The sequence below is a fragment of the Neoarius graeffei genome, chromosome 22 (assembly GCF_027579695.1).
Source record: "Neoarius graeffei isolate fNeoGra1 chromosome 22, fNeoGra1.pri, whole genome shotgun sequence".
NCBI lineage: Eukaryota > Metazoa > Chordata > Actinopteri > Siluriformes > Ariidae > Neoarius > Neoarius graeffei.
The window spans coordinates 34,329,868-34,354,086 of NC_083590.1; the positions used below are offsets into that span (position 1 = coordinate 34,329,868).

General features: G+C 45.7%; 1 protein-coding gene across 1 annotated transcript in view; it reads right to left on the reverse strand.

Moving 5' to 3' along the window:
* Positions 1–2,728: 2,728 nt before the first annotated feature.
* The window catches only part of LOC132870852 (retinoic acid receptor beta-like), a 174,501-nt gene continuing 153,010 nt past the window's right edge, over positions 2,729–24,219 (reverse strand). Inside the window, exons 6-8 of the mRNA XM_060904760.1 lie at positions 20,511–20,715; positions 4,247–4,405; positions 2,729–4,153 (exon numbers count right to left, since the gene is read on the reverse strand). Of these exons, the coding sequence (XP_060760743.1) occupies positions 3,948–4,153; positions 4,247–4,405; positions 20,511–20,715 (570 nt within the window). The 3' untranslated portion in view covers positions 2,729–3,947. The remainder of the gene's footprint in view (positions 4,154–4,246; positions 4,406–20,510; positions 20,716–24,219) is intronic.

A 24,219-nucleotide genomic window follows, 5' to 3' on the forward strand; every position in this document is an offset into this window, starting at 1 on the left:
TTGAGTTTGAAAAGCGTTTGCTAGCATGTCAGGTGGAGTTTCACTGACTAGCTAGCTTAACGTAAAACCACCATGATGCACAGCATGCGTTCATTTTGTGAATTCACATTTCTGTCTTTGGTAACGGCGTTAGGTTTTGTAAGCGTTGTGGCAATAATACAACGATGCGTTGACAGAAAATGTACTTTTAATGCTTAAGTATTTTTAAAAGCAAGTATTTCAGTACTTTAACTTAAGTAAAAATTTGACTGGACAACTTTCATTTGTATCGGAGTCACAGTTGACCAGCGGGATCTGTACTTTGACTTAAGTAATGAAGTTGGGTACTTTGTCCACCACTGTAAAACAGCACGTCTCATCAGGTTTTTTTTTTAGAAACCACACACACACAGGAAACACCTACAGAGTCCAAATATCTCCGCACATCTTTATTTTAAAATAAATATATTTTCATTATTTCACCAAGAGAGCTCATGGTAGACGGTATATGAACATACAAGGTGTTGTTAATGTACAAACAGGGCATAGATGAGCAAAAAAAAAAAAAAAAGACAGTAAAGATAATAGATGCTGCTTCTGTGGAGGCATGATCGAGTCCGAAGCTGAACAGGTATATCTTTAAAGTCTTTCTATTCGTGCTGCTCCGTTGCACAAATCCTTTAGGGTTCATACAGTCAAGCAAAATATTCTTATAACAAGACGAGGAGGAAAGGTGAACATGCCACCTAACGTGATATTTCTTTGACTCTAAAATATTGCATGGCGCAACTGGACGGTGTGAAAGTCAGCAGAACATCATGGCTTCTTTTTAAAGTGTTTTCTTTTTCTTTCAACTTTTCCTCAAATGTTACAGGATTATTCCATGAAAGACTCTGTTCAGTCCAGCTGCTTGAGCTTCGAGGAAAAAGTGACCGTGTCTCGACATAGAAGCTGAAAACTGTACGGGTTAAAAATCAATTTGTTCTTAATCTAAAAAGAGAGAAAAAAAAAGAGCAGAACAACTGAACTGAGTGTCGACCGGAGTTACATTTTGTTTCAGTCACATAATTACACATTTCTTTCAGTTCGCTGAAATGATGCCACTCAGGGCTTCACAAGTGGCAACAGAAATTATAATACAGATATGAATTATTACTGAAGGAAGAAGAAATCCATGGATCTCTGTCTGTGCTTGGCAGGAGTGAGTACAGCATGGATAATACATTCAAATATTACAAACAAAACATAATACTCAGTCATGACGGTCTGAAAGGCCACAGATATCCACAAGCTGAAGGAACCTACTGTACCACCTGAACAGAACCTGGTGTCGCAATAAAAACAACCGTTAATAAAACCCGTTCTTTGACGAGTTCTTTAAAGACGTACTGTAGGTACAGTATGAATGTAGATTTGTTCAGTTTCGCTTTTTGGAGCTGAGGCTTCTGAGGCATGAAGGGGAAAAAACAAACATTCATAAGCTGTGAGGAAAAACTCCACGAATGCACTTTCTCTGTGCATGAAAGCAAGAATGAAGAGGCATCTTACGATTAGAAAAAAAAAAAAAATCTGCAACACTGTTATGCAGTCATTTACAGTCTCGTGTGTTTGAACCTGTTACCACCTGACCACAGTTTCCTAAATTTCCTACACGCAGTTTCCCGAAAGGATCAGAAGCGTCTGTGTATATACCTTCATCGAAATGTTTCAGGAGCTAGTTGTACATTTTAAGTGCGACGTTAATTTCGGAATCTTGCATCAGGTGAAAAGTTGTGGATTCCAAATCAAATCAGGTTCTCATCTCATCTCATTATCTCTAGCCGCTTTATCCTTCTACAGGGTCGCAGGCAAGCTGGAGCCTATCCCAGCTGACTACGGGCGAAAGGCGGGGTACACCCTGGACAAGTCGCCAGGTCATCACAGGGCTGACACATAGACACAGACAACCATTCACACTCACATTCACACCTACGCTCAATTTAGAGTCACCAGTTAACCTAACCTGCATGTCTTTGGACTGTGGGGGAAACCGGAGCACCCGGAGGAAACCCACGCGGACACGGGGAGAACATGCAAACTCCACACAGAAAGGCCCTCGCCAGCCACGGGGCTCAAACCCAGGACCTTCTTGCTGTGAGGTGACAGCGCTAACCACTACACCACCGTGCCACCCTAATGTTTTATTGCCAAAAGATTTTTTTTTTTGCTGGGTAAATTCTACATTTTCACTGGATTTGGTTCTCCCAAATGTCAGGTTTGATCCTGAGCTCAGGTTACTGTCAAAGTTTTCCATTACAGGCATTTAGCAGACGCTCTTTTCCAGAGCGACGTACAACATACCTAGAGCAGTTGGGGGTTAGGTGCCTTGCTCAAAGGCACTTCAGCCATTCCTGGGAATTGAACCAGTGACCTTTTGGTCCGGGCAGCACGGTGGTGTAGTGGTTAGCGCTGTCGCCTCACAGCAAGAAGGTCCGGGTTCGAGCCCCGTGGCCGGCGATGGCCTTTCTGTGCGGAGTTTGCATGTTCTCCCCGTGTCCGCATGGGTTTCCTCCGGGTGCTCCGGTTTCCCCCACAGTCCAAAGACATGCAGGTTAGGTTAACTGGTGACTCTAAATTGAGCGTAGGTGTGAATGTGAGTGTGAATGGTTGTCTGTGTCTATGTGTCAGCCCTGTGATGACCTGGCGACTTGTCCAGGGTGTACCCCGCCTTTCGCCCGTAGTCAGCTGGGATAGGCTCCAGCTTGCCTGCGACCCTGTAGGACAGGATAAAGCGGCTAGAGATAATGAGATGAGATGAGACCTTTTGGTCCCAAAGCTGCTTCTCTATCTAACCTTCATGTTCTCCCCATGTCTGTGTAGGTTTCTTTTGGACAATCCAGTTTTCTCCAACCTCTCCAAAACATTTCTAGTAGGTGGACTGGTGACTCTATATTACTCCTTAGGTGTGAGTGTGTGTGTGTGTGTGTGTGTGTGTGTATGCTGCCCTACGATGGACTGGTGTCCCATTCAGGCTGTATTCCCATCACATTCCTTGTTTTTCTGAATGAAGATCAATTCAATAAGTCGTTCATGTCACATCAGAAATACAGAGTTCCTATGGACTCCCTTGATTACTAATGAACGATAATGACAGTCATTAGATAGTCACAGATTGAGAAAGTGTGTGTGTGTTTTCCTGATAGGAAACAAATGAGGATACAGAAACAGAACAGGATTAAATACATGAATCTAGAAAATATTAGACTGCCATATTGTCTTTATGCCAGAACATTCTATATATCTGTATTTTAAAGGAATTTATATGAAGAGCCTTGTTTAAAAATGCACAGCTGAACTTATTGTCCATTAGAGCGACTCCTGAGCTGAAGATCCTCCAAAAATCCAATTGGAAAAGTCCATTCTGAGTCTGAGCTGCTCTTTATGGAGCCCTCTAGTGGTCAGAGGTCATCTGTTCATCTTTAAACGTAAATGTTTCGCCAAAATCGATAATATTAAGACTGTAAAAAAAAAGCACCACAAAATGTATATCATACAGAGGTCCAGTCATACGATGGTATGTACAATGCGTGAGGATAAACGACGAATGATGGCAGAGAGACATATAGACAGAGAGAGGGAGCAGAGGACGAACTGAGAGTCTGTCATGCAGGTTTAGCAAAAATATACACAGCAGACCTGAGGAGTTTCACCTCTGTTAGGCATTCAGGAACACAAAAAAGTGCTCGCATACACACTTGAGTGTGTTGGAAGTTCCATAGTACGAATGCGTGAATGTTTTTAAGCGCTAAGCACATTTTCATCCTTGACGACCGTCCTTGTTTCGAGTATTTTTGTAGTCGTACATGAAGAAAAGGTGGAATGAATTCTTTTTTTAAAAAAAAAACATTTACACTGGGAATTAGGTAGCAGTGATGGTCCACTTGTAGTGCGTACAATAAAAGAGACATTAAGTTCTTCCTACTCTGCCTCTAAGGTTCCTCGCTCAACGAGGAACTGGGTTCTGGAGACGGCGACATGGCAGATTTCAGTTCGACTGAGCTGCCATTTTCTTCCACACTGCTCTTTTCCAAAGAGCTCTGCCCATCCTGGCCTTCGGAGTTCTCCAGCATCTCCTGAATGAGAGGAGGCATGGAACCAGGGATCTCCATCTTTAGAGAGATGACTCTCTCGGCACCTAGAGTCGAATAAAGACGGGAGAGGAAACTACATTAACACGTTCATTCATTCACGAACTCATCTTCACCCAGGGTGCATAATGCGTCATTACCTTTGGCGCTGATGCTGCGGAGATCCGTGATCTTCATAAGGGTCTTGGGGAACATGTGGGGCTTGCTGGGCCTGCGCTTTCTCACATAGATCTTCAGTGCTTCCAGAAGAGGTTCCTGGAGTTGGTCCACCTTGGATGGCTCCTCCAGGTCCTGACGATCTGTTCAGGTGTCCACAAAGTAACAGGGTTAGGAAAGAACTGGGCATTGACCAATTAAATCTGTTGGGACATTTCCATTAACCATACAGTACCAGTGAAAAGTTTGGACACTCCGACTCATTCACAGGTTGTTCTGTAGTTTGTATTTTCTACATTGTAGAATAATACTGAGGACATCAAAACTACGAAATAACAAATGGAACATATATGGAATTATGTGATAAATAAAAAGTGTTAAAATATGTTTCATATTTTTGATTCTTCAAAGTAGCCAGTGTTTACCTTGGTGACACTTTGCACACTATTGGCATTATCTTAACCAGCTTCATGAGGTCGTCACCTGGAATGCTTTTCAATGAACAGGTGCCTCGTCAAAAGTTAATTAGTGCAATTTCTTGCCTTGTTAATGTGTTCAAGATCAAATGGTAAATAGTAAATAATAAAAAATACTACATGAATAAATAGCCCTATTCCACAACTGTAGTAATCCATAGTATGTCAAGAACCGCTCAGCTAAATAAAGAGAAACAACATCCATAATTACGTAAAGTGACTTAACCCTTTGGTGACTGACCCCTTGAAAATGGTTCCTCCAGGAACGATGACGTTTCAGTTGTCAAGACAACGGAAAAACTAAAATACAAAAACAGAAAGATACGTCACAATGCTCTTGTGCACAAAACAAAATGCTCTTGTATTTTAGTTTTTCCGTTGTCTTGACAACTGAAACGTTATCGTTCCTGGAGGAACCATTTTCAAGGGGTCAGTCACCAAAGGGTAACGCAGTAGCTCACACAGCCATACCATGAGAAACCGGACTCATTTATAATTAGCTAAGTTGTTCTTCATGAGAACAATTACAACAATTTGATCTCCAAAACAAAATCAAAAACCATTGAAAACCGAAGGAGTAGCGATTTTCCTGAAAGTATATTAACCGGCCTAATTAGAAATTTGTTAATGAGAAATCACAACACCAGCGAGTAACTTTTGTGCAGAATGATTAGATCTTCCAAACAAAACAATCAGAACCAAAATCCACTGAAAATTCAGGGAGGAGTAGTGATTTTTGTGAATTGTGGACGGACGGATGGATGGACGACAGACGCAGCGTGATGGCGACAGCTCATCAGCTACAGCCGGCAGAGGTGGGCAAAGTACCCGTCTTCATTACTTAAGTCAAAGTACAGATCCTGCTGGTCAAATGTTACTCCGATACAAGTGAAAGTTGTCCAGTCAAATTTTTACTCAAGTTAAAGTACTGAAGTACTTGCTTTTAAAAATACTTAAGTATTAAAAGTACATTTTCTGTCAACGCATCGTTGTATTATTGCCACAACGCTTACAAAACCTAACGCCGTTACCAAAGACAGAAATGTGAATTCACAAAATGAACGCATGCTGTGCATCATGGTGGTTTAACGTTAAGCTAGCTAGTCAGTGAAACTCCACCTGACATGCTAGCAAACTCTTTTCAAACTCGAAATCATATTGGGTAGCTAACGCTACTAGAAAAGAAAGATTTCTACATTCTGTTTAATTGGCAAGATTATGCTAAAACATATTTCTGAAAGGACTTCAGATAAGTTAACATTATTCATGTTAGCGTAACTCCGTTTTTACATGCTAACTAACAGTGTCCAAGTTAACTAGCTATGTGTAAACGTTAGCCGTGGACAAGGCTACGGCAACTTGGCGGGAAAATCCATAGAAAGTCATTTGACTAACCAGACTGCATAGCTATTGCAGCGTTATCGCTAGCTCTAAAAGCACAGGCAACTTCACTGCAAGCTTTCTCTTGGAATAAAACGTTTATATCCCTCAATATGCTTCCGCAGGTTGGATGGCGAGTTTTTGTAGGCCGTGATGTGGTTCGTTTTAGCTAAACAAAGCAAACATTTAAAACGAAACGACTCTTTAATCCTTTCAGAAAACTGAAACATGGGTTCATGGGCCATGAGTGCATGCATTATTTGAGATACGTGAACTCAGAGATCCATCCATTATCCATAACCGCTTATCCTGTGCAGGGTTGAGGGCAAGCTGGAGCCTATCCCAGCTGACTATGGATGAGAGGCGGGGTACACCCTGAACAGGGCTGACACACAGAGACAAACAACCATTCACACCTACGGTCAATTTAGAGTCACCAGTTAGCCTAACCTGCATGTCTTTGGACTGTCAGGGAAACCAGAGCACCCGGAGGAAACCCACGCGGACACGGGGAGAACATGCAAACTCCATACAGAAAGCAGAAAGGCTCCATCGGCCACTGGGCTCGAACCCAGAACCTTCTTGCTGTGAGACAACAGTGCTAATCACTACACCACCATCCCGCCTGAACTCAGAGATGTATTCTTAAATCCAATCTACCGAAAAGTGCAGCTGTATAAATAAGGTACAGGGTGAGATGTATGTATCACCACTAGGGGGCAGTGTTTCTCTAAAAACAGTCTCTCATTATCTCTCACTTTCTGAGGAGGCAGAAGTGCCCTTACAGACTGTGCACAACTTTTCTCTTTTCTTAACACACTCTAGATTATGCAAGAGTGTGTAACACCGGGTGCACTGCCGAGCTCTCAGAGCTCCGAGACAATGCTTATGTACAATGCTCACACAAGCAGGGCTTATTCTGACACCAAGCCATGGGAATGAGAAGGCTTCATATATATATATATATATATATATATATATATATATATATATATATATATATATATATGTGTGTGTGTGTGTGTGTTCTGGCACTATTATAAACTCCTAATTTGCACCAGGAGACAGGGAGACAGACTGGAAGCTGTAATTTCCTTTGCAGTGGGCATGGGGATGGTTTATGCAGTCTGTAAATAATTGGACAGTGATAAACACCCACAAGAACAGGAATCAGGTGAAACTCAATAATAACACACACACACACACACACACACACACACACACACACACACACACACACACACACACGTCTCATCATTCTGGCTCCTAATGTACCTGCTGATCCAGTGGAGCTCTCTGTTTACAGTCAGTCCTACTAAGTGAACTTAGCTCATGAGGTAACCCATAATGTAAAAAGACATGACTTTTTATTTGAGTATAAATATTTATTCATAGCTAGCAACACGCACACTGCAATTGATTGCTGTCCAATTTGGTCCGTCATTAAACCCCAACACCCCCCCGGCAATTTCCACTTCAACTTAAGGTACGGAAACTATTGTCGTTATTGTGTTCTCATTCTATTCATGTGCATTTTTTAAACAGCATAAGAAACACTGAACAAAATTTACCCTCATCCACCAATAGCATTACTGTACAATGTCAAAAGGTCATGCGCCTGGATGAACGGGAATTATCATAGCATAACGCCAGATCCTCAGTTGCTGACCAGACTATAAAGTGTCTTTTTGTTCAAGCAGAACAAAACTGTTGTGCTGTAGTGTGCACAGCATCACATCTGCGTGTGACTTGTTCAGCGAAGTAACCAAACACTGGGACCCTGGACACTTAATCCTATCGAATACCTCACTGCAAAACAATTCATAGCAAGTAAAGACGTCTTAAAATGATGGAACAGATACTGTTTATACAACCCCGATTCCAAAAAAGTTGGGACAAAGTACAAATTGTAAATGAAAAAGGAATGCAATAATTTACAAATTTCAAAAACTGATATTGTATTCACAATAGAACACAGACAACATATCAAATGTCGAAAGTGAGACATTTGAAATTTCATGCCAAATATTGGCTCATTTGAAATTTCATGACAGCAACACATCTCAAAAAAGTTGGGACAGGGGCAATAAGAGGCTGGAAAAGTTAAAGGTACAAAAAAGGAACAGCTGGAGGACCAAATTGCAACTCATTAGGTCAATTGGCAATAGGTCATTAACATGACTGGGTATAAAAAGAGCATCTTGGAGTGGCAGCGGCTCTCAGAAGTAAAGATGGGAAGAGGATCACCAATCCCCCTAATTCTGCGCCGACAAATAGTGGAGCAATATCAGAAAGGAGTTCGACAGTGTAAAATTGCAAAGAGTTTGAACATATCATCATCTACATCATCTACATATCATCTTTGTCCCAACTTTTTTGGAATCGGGGTTGTAATTTCTCATCATGAAATGATTATGGGCAGCATGGTGGTGTAGTGGTTAGCGCTGTCACCTCACAGCAAGAAGGTCCGGGTTCGAGCCCCGTGGCCGGCGAGGGCCTTTCTGTGCGGAGTTTGCATGTTCTCCCTGTGTCCGCGTGGGTTTCCTCCGGGTGCTCCGGTTTCCCCCACAGTCCAAAGACATGCAGGTTAGGTTAACTGGTGACTCTAAATTGACCGTAGGTGTGAATGTGAGTGTGAATGGTTGTCTGTGTCTATGTGTCAGCCCTGTGATGACCTGGCGACTTGTCCAGGGTGTACCCCACCTTTCGCCCGTAGTCAGCTGGGATAGGCTCCAGCTTGCCTGCGACCCTGTAGGACAGGATAAGCGGCTGCAGATAATGGATGGATGGTTGTTCAAAGTTTGACAAGAAGTAATCCCTTCTTCCAGAAAACAGCCTCATCGCTGACACAATGTACAAATGAAACCTAGCTGAAGTAAAGGCTTGGCCTCAGAAAGGTTTTTGGTCTTGATGTTGACTCAACCTCATCTTCATTTGGACTCTAATGGAAGTTAGGCTTGGCCTTGACCCCCTTAAAACTCTGTCTTGACACAATCTTGGGTAGTCTTGGTCTTGGATTTGTCTTGACGACAGCTCTCGCCTTCCCTTGCACTAATCAGCACTAATCAGGTCAGGTAAGGATTAGACCAGTGTCCTGAGTACAACAGATTTGACTCTATGCATCCTACAGTAGTCATTGTCGAACCTGACATTGTCGGTCTTGTCAGTGTTCTTCCTGGACATGATGTCCAACCGTAAACCTTAGAATCAGACAAACTGGTTTAAAATTCGACCAGGTGATCAACCTACTGACCTTGTAGAACAGATACTGTTGGTGGATGTAGCTTTTTTGGGGTCGCTTATATACAGCATTTATTTTTAAAAAAATAATCATCCCCCTTTCAAGAACCTTTTTCAACCTAAAGCCCACAAAACAAGACAAATTAAATGCAGTTGTGCTTGAAAGTTTGTGAACCCTTTAGAATTTTCGATATTTCTGCATAAATATGACCTAAAACATCATCAGATTTTCACACAAGTCCTAAAAGTAGATAAAGAGAACCCAGTTAAACAAATGAGACAAAAATATTATCTTTGGTCATTTATTTATTGAGAAAAATGATCCAATATTACATATCCATGAGTGGCAAAAGTATGTGAACCTCTAGGATTAGCAGTTAATTTGAAGGTGAAATTAGAGTCAGGTGTTTTCAATCAATGGGATGACAATCAGGTGTGAGTGGGCGCCCTGTTTTATTTAAAGAACAGGGATCTATCAAAGTCTGATCTTCACAACACATGTTTGTGGAAGTGTATCATGGCACGAACAAAGGAGATTTCTGAGGACCTCAGAAAAAGCGTTGTTGATGCTCATCAGGCTGGAAAAGGTTACAAAACCATCTCTAAAGAGTTTGGACTCCACCAATCCACAGTCAGACAGTTTGTGTGCAAATGGAGGAAATTCAAGACCATTGTTACCCTCCCCAGGAGTGGTCGACCAACAAAGATCACTCCAAGAGCAAGGCGTGTAATAGTCGGCGAGGTCACAAAGTACCCCAGGGTAACTTCTAAGCAACTGAAGGCCTCTCTCACATTGGCTAATGTTAATGTTCATGAGTCCACCATCAGGAGAACACTGAACAACAATGGTGTGCATGGCAGGGTTGCAAGGAGAAAGCCACTGCTCTCCAAAAAGAACACTGCTGCTCGTCTGCAGTTTGCTTAAGATCACGTGGACAAGCCAGAAGGCTATTGGAAAAATGTTTTGTGGATGGATGAGACCAAAATAGAACTTTTTGGTTGAAATGAGAAGCGTTATGTTTGGAGAAAGGAAAACACTGCATTCCAGCATAAGAACCTTATCCCATCTGTGAAACATGGTGGTGGTAGTATCATGGTTTGGGCCTGTTTTGCTGCATCTGGGCCAGGACGGCTTGCCATCATTGATGGAACAATGAATTCTGAATTATACCAGTGAATTCTAAAGGAAAATGTCAGGACATCTGTCAATGAACTGAATCTCAAGAGAAGGTGGGTCATGCAGTAAGACAACAACCCTAAGCACACAAGTCGTTCTACCAAAGAATGGTTAAAGAAGAATAAAGTTAATGTTTTGGAATGGCCAAGTCAAAGTCCTGACCCTAATGCGATCGAAATGTTGTGGAAGGACCTGAAGCGAGCAGTTCATGTGAGGAAACCCACCAACATCCCAGAGTTGAAGCTGTTCTGTATGGAGGAACGGGCTAAAATTCCTCCAAGCCGGTGTGCAGGACTGATCAACAGTTACCGAAACGTTTAGTTGCAGTTATTGCTGCACAAGGGGGTCACACCAGATACTGAAAGCAAAGGTTCACATACTTTTGCCACTCACAGATATGTAATATTGGATCATTTTCCTCAATAAATAAATGACCAAGTATAATATTTTTGTCTCATTTGTTTAACTGGGTTCTATTTTTTTTTCTACTTTTAGGACTTGTGTGAAAATCTGATGATGTTTTAGGTTATATTTATGCAGAAATATAGAAAATTCTAAAGGGTTTGCAAACTTTCAAGCCACCACTGTATATCTAATACTAATTCTAATTATCTCCACCATTTTTTTTGGAGGAGGTTATGTTTTCACTTCTGTTTGTTTGCTTGTCTGTCTGTTCCCAAAGTACCTCAAAAAAGTACTGAACAGATTTTGATGAAATTTGAGGAACGGTGGACCATGGGCCAAGGAACAATTGATTAGGTTTTGATTCGGATCCAGATACGTATGTGGAGCCAAGATTTTTTTTGTCTGTTCCCAATGGAACTCAAAGGAGCAGTGAATGGATTTTGATGAAATTTGGTGTATAGCTTTAGTATTATCCTCCGTTCAAGTGATTTGATTTTGATAACATGTGGCTTGGTGGAGGTATACGCGCTACCAAGTGCCCTTCTCATTTACTTCTCCATTCTTTCAGATTGTCCCACTTATGTGTGTGGGGTCACTATTGAGCCACATGTCATATCAATTAGAGCATAGTTTTACGCCCTTCCTGCTACACCCCCCCCCCCCCCCATTTCCGGGCTTTGGAAACAACCATTCACACTCACATTCACACCTACGGTCAATTTAGAGCCACCAATTAGCCTAACCTGCATGTCTTTGGACTGTGGGGGAAATCGGCGCACCCAGAAGAAACCCAAACAGACCCGGGGAGAACATGCAACCTCCACACAGAAAGGCCCCCGTCAGCCACTGGGCTTGAACCCAGAACCTTCTTTCTGTGAGGTAACAGTGCTAACCACTACACCACCGTGCCACCCAGTTTACTTCTCAATTAGTTTCCTAATTTACTTTCAAAACTAATCACAACTTTAAACATGTTACCTTGACATTATAGAAAAATACTGCATGCCAACATGTCAACAGTGAAACAGGACTTGTCAGGTTAATGATACATTTGCAATGACAGAGATGATAGACTGGTGTTTTATATGTTATCTTATTAAATAGAGATACGTATAGCACAACCGTCTCCAAATAAACTACAATTTTTTCAACCTGCTGCTCATCTAAAGTGATTGAATGTATCGTGATGACTTCACAGTCATTATGTCACATCCAAGGTGATTGTAATACAACCCCGATTCCAAAAAAAGTTGGGACAAAGTACAAATTGTAAATAAAAACGGAATGCAATGATGTGGAAGTTTCAAAATTCCATATTTTATTCAGACTAGAACATAGATGACATATCAAATGTTTAAACTGAGAAAATGTATCATTTAAAGAGAAAAATTAGGTGATTTTAAATTTCATGACAACACATCTCAAAAAAGTTGGGACAAGGCCATGGTTACCACTGTGAGACGTCCCCTTTTCTCTTTACAACAGTCTGTAAACGTCTGGGGACTGAGGAGACAAGTTGCTCAAGTTTAGGGATAGGAATGTTAACCCATTCTTGTCTAATGTAGGATTCTAGTTGCTCAACTGTCTTAGGCCTTTTTTGTCGTATCTTCTGTTTTATGATGCGCCAAACGTTTTCTATGGGTGAAAGATCTGGACTGCAGGCTGGCCAGTTCAGTACCCGGACCCTTCTTCTACACAGCCATGATGCTGTAATTGATGCAGTATGTGGTTTGGCATTGTCATGTTGGAAAATGCAAGGTCTTCCCTGAAAGAGACGTCGTCTGGATGGGAGCATATGTTGCTCTAGAACCTGGATATACCTTTCAGCATTGATGGTGTCTTTCCAGATGTGTAAGCTGCCCATGCCACACGCACTAATGCAACCCCATACCATCAGAGATGCAGGCTTCTGAACTGAGCGCTGATAACAACTTGGGTCGTCCTTCTCCTCTTTAGTCCGAATGACACGGCGTCCCTGATTTCCATAAAGAACTTCAAATTTTGATTCGTCTGACCACAGAACAGTTTTCCACTTTGCCACAGTCCATTTTAAATGAGCCTTGGCCCAGAGAAGACGTCTGCGCTTCTGGATCATGTTTAGATACGGCTTCTTCTTTGAACTATAGAGTTTTAGCTGGCAACAGCAGATGGCACGGTGAATTGTGTTCACAGATAATGTTCTCTGGAAATATTCCTGAGCCCATTTTGTGATTTCCAATACAGAAGCATGCCTGTATGTGATGCAGTGCCATCTAAGGGCCCGATCACGGGCACCCAGTATGGTTTTCCGGCCTTGACCCTTACACACAGAGATTCTTCCAGATTATCTGAATCTTTTGATGATATTATGCACTGTAGATGATATGTTCAAACTCTTTGCAATTTTACACTGTCGAACTCCTTTCTGATATCGCTCCACTATTTGTGGGCGCAGAGTTAGGGGGATTGGTGATCCTCTTCCCATCTTTACTTCTGAGAGCCGCTGCCACTCCAAGATGCTCTTTTTATACCCAGTCATGTTAATGACCTATTGCCAATTGACCTAATGAGTTGCAATTTGGTCCTCCAGCTGTTCCTTTTTTGTACCTTTAACTTTTCCAGCCTCTTATTGCCCCTGTCCCAACTTTTTTGAGATGTGTTGCTGTCATGAAATTTCAAATGAGCCAATATTTGGCATGAAATTTCAAAATCTCACTTTCGACACTGTCAGGATAAACAGACGAGGACCCAAGAACGCAAGTTAAATGTTGAGTTTTATTGATAGCAGGGGAAAGGGAGGATGTGCATAATTCAGTGGCCAGAGAGGCAGGGATGGCTGGTGGGAGCATGGTGGTGATGTCTGTGGTCTCCCATCCCAGTACTAACCAGGCTCAACCCTGCTTAGCAACTGAGATCAGACAGGATCAGGCATTGTCAGAGTAGCATGGCTGTAAGCTGACAGCACTTGGGTTTCAGGCAGTCTCCCAGCAAGCAGTACCTCAGCAGACAGACAGGACAGCACAACAGGCAGGAGTTAGGGAACAGGCTGGAACACAGAGTCACAGATCAGGTAGCAAGATTAGGGACAGAAATGCAGGGTCAGGTTACCAGGACTGAAGAGTTGACGGAGTCGATGCCTTGAAGACGATCTGACACTGAAGCTTGGGAGGACTGCAGTTTAAGTACCCACAGAGGAGGAGCAGGTGATAGGCAACAGCCAATGACAGCTACTGAAAGTTAATAAGAGGAGGAGTATGCGGGCGTGGCAGGTAATACTGAGTGGAGAGGAGTGGAATTGTTACCTGAAGAGAGGAAAACCACAGGTAGGACCATGGCAGAACTCCCCCCTCAAGGGACAGCTCCAGAAGTCCCTAGGCGCAGACCCACCAAGACGGGCGGGAGGAGGGGGAATACCGGTGGAGGGTCAGAATTCCTCTGACCGGTCAGTGTCCATAGCCTCCACACCATCTTCACTGTCGGAAGACTCGGACGCTGGAGCAGGGGTGGCGGCAGGGTCCGGAAGTGGCTCCATATGGTGAGAACCCCTACGTCGACCCCGTCGGATGGAGGGCTGGTCAGGGTGTAGGCGATGGAAGTCGGTGATGAGGGCCGGATTCAAAATCCTTCCAGTGGGGACCCATGCCCTCTCCTCAGGACCATAACCCTCCCAGTCTACCAAGTATTGGATGCCCCTACCCCTTCGTCGAGAGCGGAGCAGTCGCCGGACCGTGTAGACTGGTCCACCATCAATGAAGCGTGGAGGAGGAGGCGGCGGTGTTGTCAGGACCAGGGGACTCTCGTGCACTGGTTTAAGTTTGGAGACGTGGAAGGTGGGATGTATCCTCATGGTCTTGGGCAGCAGCAGCCGAACTGCCGTGGGACTGATGACCTTCTGTACAGGAAAGGGTCCGATGTAGCGAGGCGCCAATTTGCGTGACTCCACCCATAGTGGTAGGTCTCGAGCAGACAACCATACCTTCTGGCCGACATGGTAAACGGGTGCAGGGGTCCTCTGCCGGTTAGCCCCAATAGCATAGCTGGTACTGGACTTCAGGAGTGCGGTGCGGGCCTGGGCCCACATGTGGCGGCAGCAGCGGGCGTAGGTGAGAGCAGACGGGCAGGTGGCTTCTCCCTCCTGGCTGGCAAACAGAGGTGGTTGATAGCCATACACACACTGGAAGGGGGAGAGTCCAGTGGCAGAGCTGGTGAGGGAGTTGTGGGCATATTCCACCCAGAGCAGATGTTGAGCCCAGGCGTGGGGGTTGCGTGAAGCCACACACCTAAGTGCCTTCTCCAGTTCCTGATTCATGCGCTCCGTTTGGCCATTTGACTGTGGGTGAAACCCAGATGACAGACTGGCAGTGGCCCGAGGAGGTGGCAGAATTCCCTCCAGAAACTGGCGGAGAACTGTGGTCCCCGGTCAGAAACGATATCCCTGGGCAGGCCGTGGACCCGAAAGACGTGTTCTAAGACGACCCGGGCAGTCTCCTTCGCAGTTGGCAGTTTTGGGAGAGGCACAAAGTGGGTCATCTTACTGAAGCGGTCCACAATGGTGAGGATGACTGTATTACCTTCCGATGGAGGAAGACCAGTAACAAAGTCCAGGGAGACATGGGACCAAGGACGCATGGGTACTGGCAGGGGCTGGAGTAACCCGGCTGGGGGCTGACTGGGGGACTTGTGCTGGTTGCAAGTGGGGCAGGCTCTCACAAAGTCCTGGATGTCCTTCCTCATCGACGGCCACCAGAATCGCTGAGACAGCAGATGGAGGGAGCGTGTGACCCTGGGGTGACAGGCCAGGCAGGAGTCATGTCCCCATTGAATCACCTGAGACCTCAGGTTGGCTGGGACATAGAGATGGTTGGAGGGGCAAGCGCTGGGGCCTGGCTGGTCCCTGATGGCCTCTCGAACCTGCTCCTCGATGTCCCAGGTCAGGGCAGCAACGACACAGGGGCTTGGGAGGATGGGTGTTAATTCCTCCTTGGATGCCTCATCCCTCTGAAACATCCAGGAGAGTGCATCGGGCTTGATGTTGCGGGAGCCAGGACGGTAGGAAAGGACAAAGTTGAATCGGGTGAAGAATAGTGACCACCGGCGCTGGCGGGAGTTTAGCCTCCTGGCTGTCCGGATATATTCCAGGTTTTTGTGGTCTGTCCAGACCACAAACGGAACCTTGGACCCCTCCAACCAGTGGCGCCACTCCTCGAGGGCAAGCTTGACAGCCAGTAGCTCGCGATTGCCGATGTCGTAGTTGCTTTCTGCTGGGGTCAGTCTTTGGGAGTAGAAGGCACAGGGGTGCATTTTTCCATCCTCTGCTGCTCGCTGGGAAAGCACTGCCCCGACTCCCACATCTGAAGCATCTACCTCCACCACAAACTGCCGCTCGGTGTCAGGCATCCGGAAGATGGAAGCTGAAGTGAAATGGGCCTTGAGGGTTTTGAAGGCTTTGTCAGCTGCTGCAGTCCATTGGAAGGGCTGTTTGATGCTGGTCAGTGTGGTGAGTGGGGCTGCCAAGGTGCTGTAGCCCCAGATGAACCTCCTATAGAAGTTGGCGAACCCCAGGAACTGCTGCAGTTTCTTACGGCTCTCTGGAACCGGCCACGACGTCACTGCCGACACCTTCGCAGGGTCCATTTGAATGCTGCCCTCGGTCACCACATATCCCAGGAACGAGACAGACTGAGCGTGGAACTCGCACTTCTCTGCTTTCACAAACAACAAATTTTCAAGCAGGCGGCGCAGGAGCAACTGGACATGGTGGGTGTGTTCAGACAGGGTTTTTGAGAAGATCAAAATATTGTCCAAGTAAACGAAAACGAACTTATTGAGCATGTCTCTAAGGATGTTGTTTACCAGCGCCTGGAACACTGCTGGGGCATTGGTGAGACCGAATGGCATGACCAGATATTCATAATGTCCCGTCGGGGTGTTGAATGCAGTCTTCCACTCGTCGCCTTCTCTCACTCGCACCAGATGGTAAGTGTTCTGGAGATCTAGCTTGGTGAACACTGTGGCCCCTTTCAGCAGTTCAAAGGCGGAGGAGAGTAGTGGCAGAGGGTAGCGGTTCTTAACCGTAACGTCGTTCAAGCCCCGGTAATCTATGCATGGGCGAAGAGAACCATCCTTCTTTCCCACGAAGAAAAATCCAGCTCCGGCAGGAGAGGACGATGGACGGATTAGGCCAGCGGCCAGAGAGTCGTTTATGTAGTCCTCCATGGCCTTTCTTTCCGGGGCTGACAGGGAGTAGAGACGGCCCTTAGGGGGTGCGGTGCCTGGCAGGAGGTCGATGGCGCAGTCGTATGGTCGGTGTGGGGGCAACGACGTGGCCTTGGACTTGTTGAACACCTCTCAGGTGGTGATAGCAGACAGGAACCTTGGATATGTCGGGGGTGGAGCTGGTGGTCTCCTGGTTGGCTGGCAGGATGGCTCCCTTCAAGCAGGTCTGATGGCAGCCCCTTCCCCACTCTTGTATGGTGCCAGTCTTCCAGTCAAGTTGGGGGTTGTGTAGACGGAGCCACGGGTACCCTAGGATGAGTGGTTGGCCGGGTGAGTGTAGGAGGTGGAACTGGATGGACTCCTGGTGGTTTCCTGACAGCAGCATGGTCACGGGGGTTGTGATGTGTGTAACTGTGCCGAGATGATGTCCGCCCAGCACTCGTACAGGAACGGGTGGAGTGAGGTGGTGGCGACCCACACCCAGCTGCCGTGCGAACTCTGTATCCATGATGTTGGCTTCAGCTCCAGAGTCCACCAAGGCGGTCAGGGCACAAGTGGTGTCAGGAAGCTGAAGGCGGAGCTGAAGCAGGGGTTTACGGATGGAGGTTAGGCGGCACTGTCGTTCCTCGGGGGAGAGGGAGGCACGGCCGATCTCCATGGGCTCAGACTGATTATGTCGGCTTTGGGGCGTGACAGGCGGGAACTGGGCAGCGGAAGACTTCCCCCCCGAGTGCGGGTGGCAGGTTGACTAGGACGCCCCTTCTCTCGTCTACGGATCTGGATACGATGATCGATGCGCACGGCAAGGGCAATGGCCTCATCGAGTGTTGGGGGTTGCTCATGGGAAATGAGCTCGTCCTTGACGTAGTCCGCCAAACTGTGGAGGAAGGCGTCCACTAGTGCTGCCATGTTCCACGAACTGCGCCTCGCCAGGGTACGAAAGTTGATGGAGTAGTCCGCCACCGTCCGGTTGCCCTGACGGATACTCATCAGTGCTCGTGACACCTCTGTTTTTGACGAGCCCAGGTCGAACACCTTTAACATCTCCTCGGCGAAGGCACAGGCCGGGGTCTGCCGGTCAAATTCTGCTGTCCCCCACAGCCGAGCCCGGCCGGTCAGATGAGTGATGACGTACCCCACCTTGGCTCCCTCCGTCGAGAAGGTCCTGGGCTGCAGAGAGAACTGGATACGGCAGCTGGTCAGGAATGGCTGGACCTGGTTTGGGTCACCATTGAAACGTTCCGGATTACCGATCTTCGGTTCCGGGTCACCGGGAGCCAGAGCAATATGAGCGGATGGAGTGGTGAGTACTTGCAGGACCTGGGTTAGCTGATGCTGCTGGTTGAACTGCTGTCGTTTTTGGTGGTCAAGCTGGAGTAGAGATGCAATGTCGCCAGACATCCAGTTTATGTCTCCCTCTGTACATTCCAGTCGCTGCAGGGCAGTCATTTCGGGCTCAATCACCATGCTGGTCGGGGAGGGCGCTGGGTCCATGATGGTCAGATCATTCTGTCAGGATAAACAGACGAGGACCCAAGAGCGCAAGTTAAATGTTGAGTTTTATTGATAGCAGGGGAAAGGGAGTTGGGAGGATGTGTGAAGTTCAATGGCCGGAAGACTGAGAGGCAGGGATTGCTGGTGATGTCTGTGGTCTCCCATCCAAATACTAACCAGGCTTGACCCTGCTTAGCAGCTGAGATCAGACCAGAACAGGCGTTGTCAGAGTAACATGGCTGTAAGCTGACAGCACTTGGGTTTCAGGCAGTCTCCCAGCAAGCAGTCCCTCAGCAGACAGACAGGACAGCACAACAGGCAGAAGTTAGGGAACAGGCTGGAACACAGAATCACAGATCAGGTAGCAAGGTTAGGGACAGAAATGCAGGGCCAGGTTACCAGGACTGAAGAGTTGACGGAGTCAATGCCTTGAAGACGATCTGACACTGAAGCTTGGGAGGACTGCAGTTTAAATACCCACAGAGGACGAGCAGGTGATAGGCAACAGCCAATGACAGCTACTGAAAGTTAATAAGAGGAGGAGTATGCGGGCGCGGCAGGTAATACTGAGTGGAGAGGAGTGGAATTGTTACCTGAAGAGAGGAAAACCACAGGTAGGACCATGACAGACATTTGATATGTTGTCTATGTTCTATTGTGAATACAATATCAGTTTTTGAGGTTTGTAAATTATTGCATTCCGTTTTTATTTACAATTTGTACTTTGTCCCAACTTTTTTGGAATCGGGGTTGCATCATATTCACTACAGTCATTTATTTACAAATAAAAGGTACAAACCTTAAAGGGGAATGTGATCTTTACCTGGTCTACTGTCTAAATCATGACAGTTACTGTCGACTATTGTCTGATTTGTCATCGTCATTATCTAACATGATGATGTGCTGTGTGTTTATAGGGCTTATTGTCCATCCTTGGTGGGATATTATGCGATAGTTTTTTTTTAATTTATCATTTACACAATGGGCGTCACGGTGGTGTAGTGGTTAGCGCTGTCGCCTCACAGCAAGAAGGTCCGGGTTCGAGCCCCGTGGCCGGCAAGGGCCTTTCTGTGCGGAGTTTGCATGTTCTCCCCGTGTCTGCGTGGGTTTCCTCCGGGTGCTTTGGTTTCCCCCACAGTCCAAAGACATGCAAGGTTAGGTTAACTGGTGACTCTAAATTGACTGTAGGTGTGAATGTGAGTGTGAATGGTTGTCTGTGTCTATGTGTCAGCCCTGTGATGACCTGGCGACTTGTCCAGGGTGTACCCCGCCTTTCGCCTGTAGTCAGCTGGGATAGGCTCCAGCTTGCCTGCGACCCTGTAGAACAGGATAAAGTGGCTACAGATAATGAGATGAGATAATTTAATAATCCACTACAAGACTACTGAACATATAAGGAAGGATGAGGTGAGTAAACAGTAACCAGTAGTGCAATGATAACCAGTCAAGAGCATTACATTACATTACAGGCATTTAGCAGATGCTCTTATCCAGAGCAACATAAAACATACCCAGAACAACCTGGGGAGCAGTCGGGGGTTAGGTGCCTTGCTCAAGGACACTTCAGCCATGGAATCGAACCAGCAAACTTTTGGTCCCAAAGCTGCTTCTATAAAACCATTAGGCCATGATTTCGCCCGTGTGTTTAGTGGAGAAAGAGCATGATATTTCCGTGTTCCTGTTTCTTCTGCCGACATCAAACATCATATAAATGATCAGCAGATGTTTGGAATTCAGTACTGAGGTTTATTCCAGTGTATATGTAGTCTGCAGTTAAACTGATTTCCAAAGCTTCACACCACTGACAGCTCACTATGCCTTGTACCACAGTGGGCATGCTGAGTGTGTGTGTGTGTGTGTGTGTGTGTGTGTGAGGCCCACCTCCGGAGATGAGGCAGATGGCCGAGAGCAGGCCTGTCTCTGTGTCGTCCATTTCGATGGGTAGGAGCTGGTTGGCGAAGGTGAACACCAGGTCTGTGAGCGGCCCGAATCCAGCGTTGTGCATCTGCGTCCGGTTTAGTGTCAGTCCATCTGAGAAGGTCATGGTGTCCTGATCTGGTGTGTACCGTGTGCAGATACGCAGGATCTACATCCGCAAAAACACACAGATACAGAATAGAGGTCAGCTCAATGTACTGTATTCGTGCTACAGTTATCAATTTGAACATTTTTTAACTTGTTTCTTTCACAGACTGGTTGATTTTAATTAGAAGCAAAAATGGTAATTGTATGATAGCCATCACATGACGTCTTACTTGCAATCCCAATTTAACACCTTTAACTTCACGCCTTTACCTGATTTAACAGAACAGAAAAGTGCTCAGTCTGGTTGTATGATGTTTTTTTTAATCCGTCATGGATTATTGTTTATAGTCAGTGCATTGTTTTCATCAGAGGTTCTTGAAAACGCCATGTTCTTTTGATTTTGTGCATTAAATTGGCAATAAATTGTGACAGTCCGTCCTGCTTCAGGAAAATAATCAACGACGAGATAGTGTGATATGCACTGATGTCAAGCAAACTTGATTATGTTCCTAAAACACAACACCAAAATGCAGCTTGGACCACAGCAATTTTCTCATGTCGTATCAGTATCGAATTAATTAAAGAACGACACGCCATCACTTCAATGTTGAAGACCACCAGAGAAACAAGTTGCTCTTAGTTCCTGTTATCACTTACATTATATCAACTATAAACAGTCCTTCCTTCACCAGTGTCTCTTTCATTATCTTTCTTGAAATCAGTTAAAAAAAAAAGACGCAGTTTGTCATGTTAGCAAGAAAATGCAAATCCCTTCTGCCTGAAGATTTTCTTGTGCTAGCAAGCCTAAAATTACAGCTTTACCTCTGATTGTTATAAAGTGCTGACACTGGAGACTCCTTCCAAAAATGATACATAAACATCTACTTATAGAAAACTTCTCGCAACATATCAACAAACACACTTTACAAATCCCTTTATGTGGCTCAACCACTATACAATTCCCCGTATAAGTTGGAACGATACTCTGGAATTTAGAGCAGCCAGCTGACTTAATCCAATTATCTTTAGACTGTGGGAGGAAACCCACACAAGGCACTGGGAGAACATGGAAACTCCACTTAGAAAGGCTCCATTTGGCCACCAGGTTCAAACCCAGAACCTTCTTCCTCTAAGGCGACAGTGCCGCCCTGGACTGCAACCAAAAATTACAATTTATGTTTCCATAATCAGTAGTGTAGTGGTTAGCACTATCGCCTCACAGCAAGAAGGTCCTGGGTTCGAGCCCAGCGGCTGATGAGGGCCTTTCTTTGTGGAGTTTGCATGTTCTCCCCGTGTCCGCGTGGGTTTCCTCCGGGTGCTCCGGTTTCCCCCACAGTCCAAAGACATGCAGGTTAGGTTAACTGGTGACTCTAAATTGACCGTAGGTGTGAATGTGAGTGTGAATGGTTGTGTGTCTCTATGTGTCAGCCCTGCGATGATCTGGCGACCTGTCCAGGGTGTACCCCGCCTCTCGCCCATAAGCCAGTATCTCACTGGGCAGCGACAGCTTGCGACAAATTGCGAACGTAATTCGCGAGAGAGTTTCAAAAGGGTAGTCTCTCACTGGGCTGCGACAACCCGCGACTAGTTGGAGACACAACAATTGCGATACAATATGCAAATTAGCGAAAATTTTCACTTGAAATCACACTGAATTGATATTCGCATATTTTACCGCAATTCTTGTGTCTCCAACTAGTCGCAGGCTGTCACAGCCCGGCTTTCCCTCAGCAGGCAGGGAAGTAGAGGAAGCCTCACGGAAACTGACTTGAGAAGGGTTCGCGACGGCTTTGCGACACCAGCGACGCATTTGCGGCTATTTTGAGAGAAATTTTCTCACACAAATTTTTTGAACGTGTTCAAAATTTCAGCGACGAAGGAGCGACACTTTGCGACTCATGCGAGGAAATTGAGAAGCCCCGCGAAGGTTTCAAGACACTTTTGAAACTCTCTTGCGAATGACGTTCGCAATTTGTCGCAAACTGTTGCAGCCAAGTGAGATACTGGCTAAAGTATCTTGAAACATTCGCGGGGCTTCTCAATTTCCTCACGAGTTCCAAAGTGTCGCTCCTTCGTCGCTGAAATTTTGAACATGTTCAAAAAATTTGTGCGACAAAATTTCTCTCGAAATAGCCACAAATGCGTCGCTGGTGTCGCAAAGCCATCGTGAACCCTTCTCAAGTCAGTTTCCGTGAGGCTTCCTCTACTTCCCTGCCTGCTGAGGGAAAGCCGGGCTGCGACAGCCTGCGACTAGTTGGAGACACAAGAATTGCGGTAAAATATGCGAATATCAATTCAGTGTGATTCCAAGTGAAAACTGTCACTAATTCGCATATTTTATCGCAATTGTTGTGTCTCCAACTAGTCGCGGGCTGGGGCGCAGATACGTTTTCTGAACTGGGAGGGACAAAGCTGCCAGCAAACCAACCCCAACCCCACCCCCAACATGTGTTGTGCGAGAAATATACTCTGATGCCCTCAGGGCGGCGACATTACTCAGCTAAGACAAAAAAACTATGGAAATCCAAAGTTTACACATTATCATCACGCACAGAAATTGCAAAACTAGTTTTAAAACCGCTAAGTTCCAACTGTTAAACATGGCGAGAGGCTGGGCTACGTGTGTGTGTGTAAAGTGTAAACCAGTGCATCCTGACTTTCTAACTATGTCTGTGTGTTGCGTGAGCGGCAGTTAGTCAACAACTCTTCGCAAAGTTTCCTTATGAAACAATATGCTCGCTGAAATTATGGCAGGGAACGCCAGATTAAACATTAAAACTGCCTTCTGAGCACTGTATCTACAGGCTGCCACCGAAAGAAGGAGGCTACCAGAAAGGCATCTCTACTCCGTACGATTTTACTTTCACTACGACATTACTTTGAACAGACTATCAAAAAATTGCAAGGTGATATGATAAAGTAAGGCACAGTTTACTTACAGTCGTTGTTTTTTGAAAAAACGATGCAATCGTTTTCTGCCTTTTCGGTTTGGCACCCTTCATCATGCCGTGTTGGGGTCCTGAACTAGGAGCTGTCCCCGATATGCCTGTCAAACTTGTTGTGGGTAACCATAGCAACCAAGCTCGAGCTCGCAACCTGTGCAGTCTGCGCAGCTCAACCAACCGAATATCAGTCTTTGTTTTGTTTTATGTGAGTTGTTGCAACTATGTCTGTACTGCTGTGCACCTCAATAAACCGAATGGTAATTAGTCTTTTGATTTTTCCGTGAGGTTTGCCTTATGCAAAGAAAGACAGCATAGACGTTTTTTCCTCCCTATAAGTGGGGGGGACCGAACGAGATTAATTTAAATCTGGGTGGGACGAATCCCACCCGTCCCACCCTCTATCTGCGCCCGTGGTCGCGGGCTGTCGCAACCCAGTGAGATACTACCCATAGTCAGCTGGGATAGGCTCCAGCTCGCCTGCGACCCTGCACAGGATAAGCGGTTACGGATAATGGATGGAATGATAATGTTGTGGGTTTAGTCCATTACTGTAATATTATAAACCTGTGATTTGCTTTGCAGATGGCATGAGAGTCAGAGCTGCTGTTGGAGAAAATTAA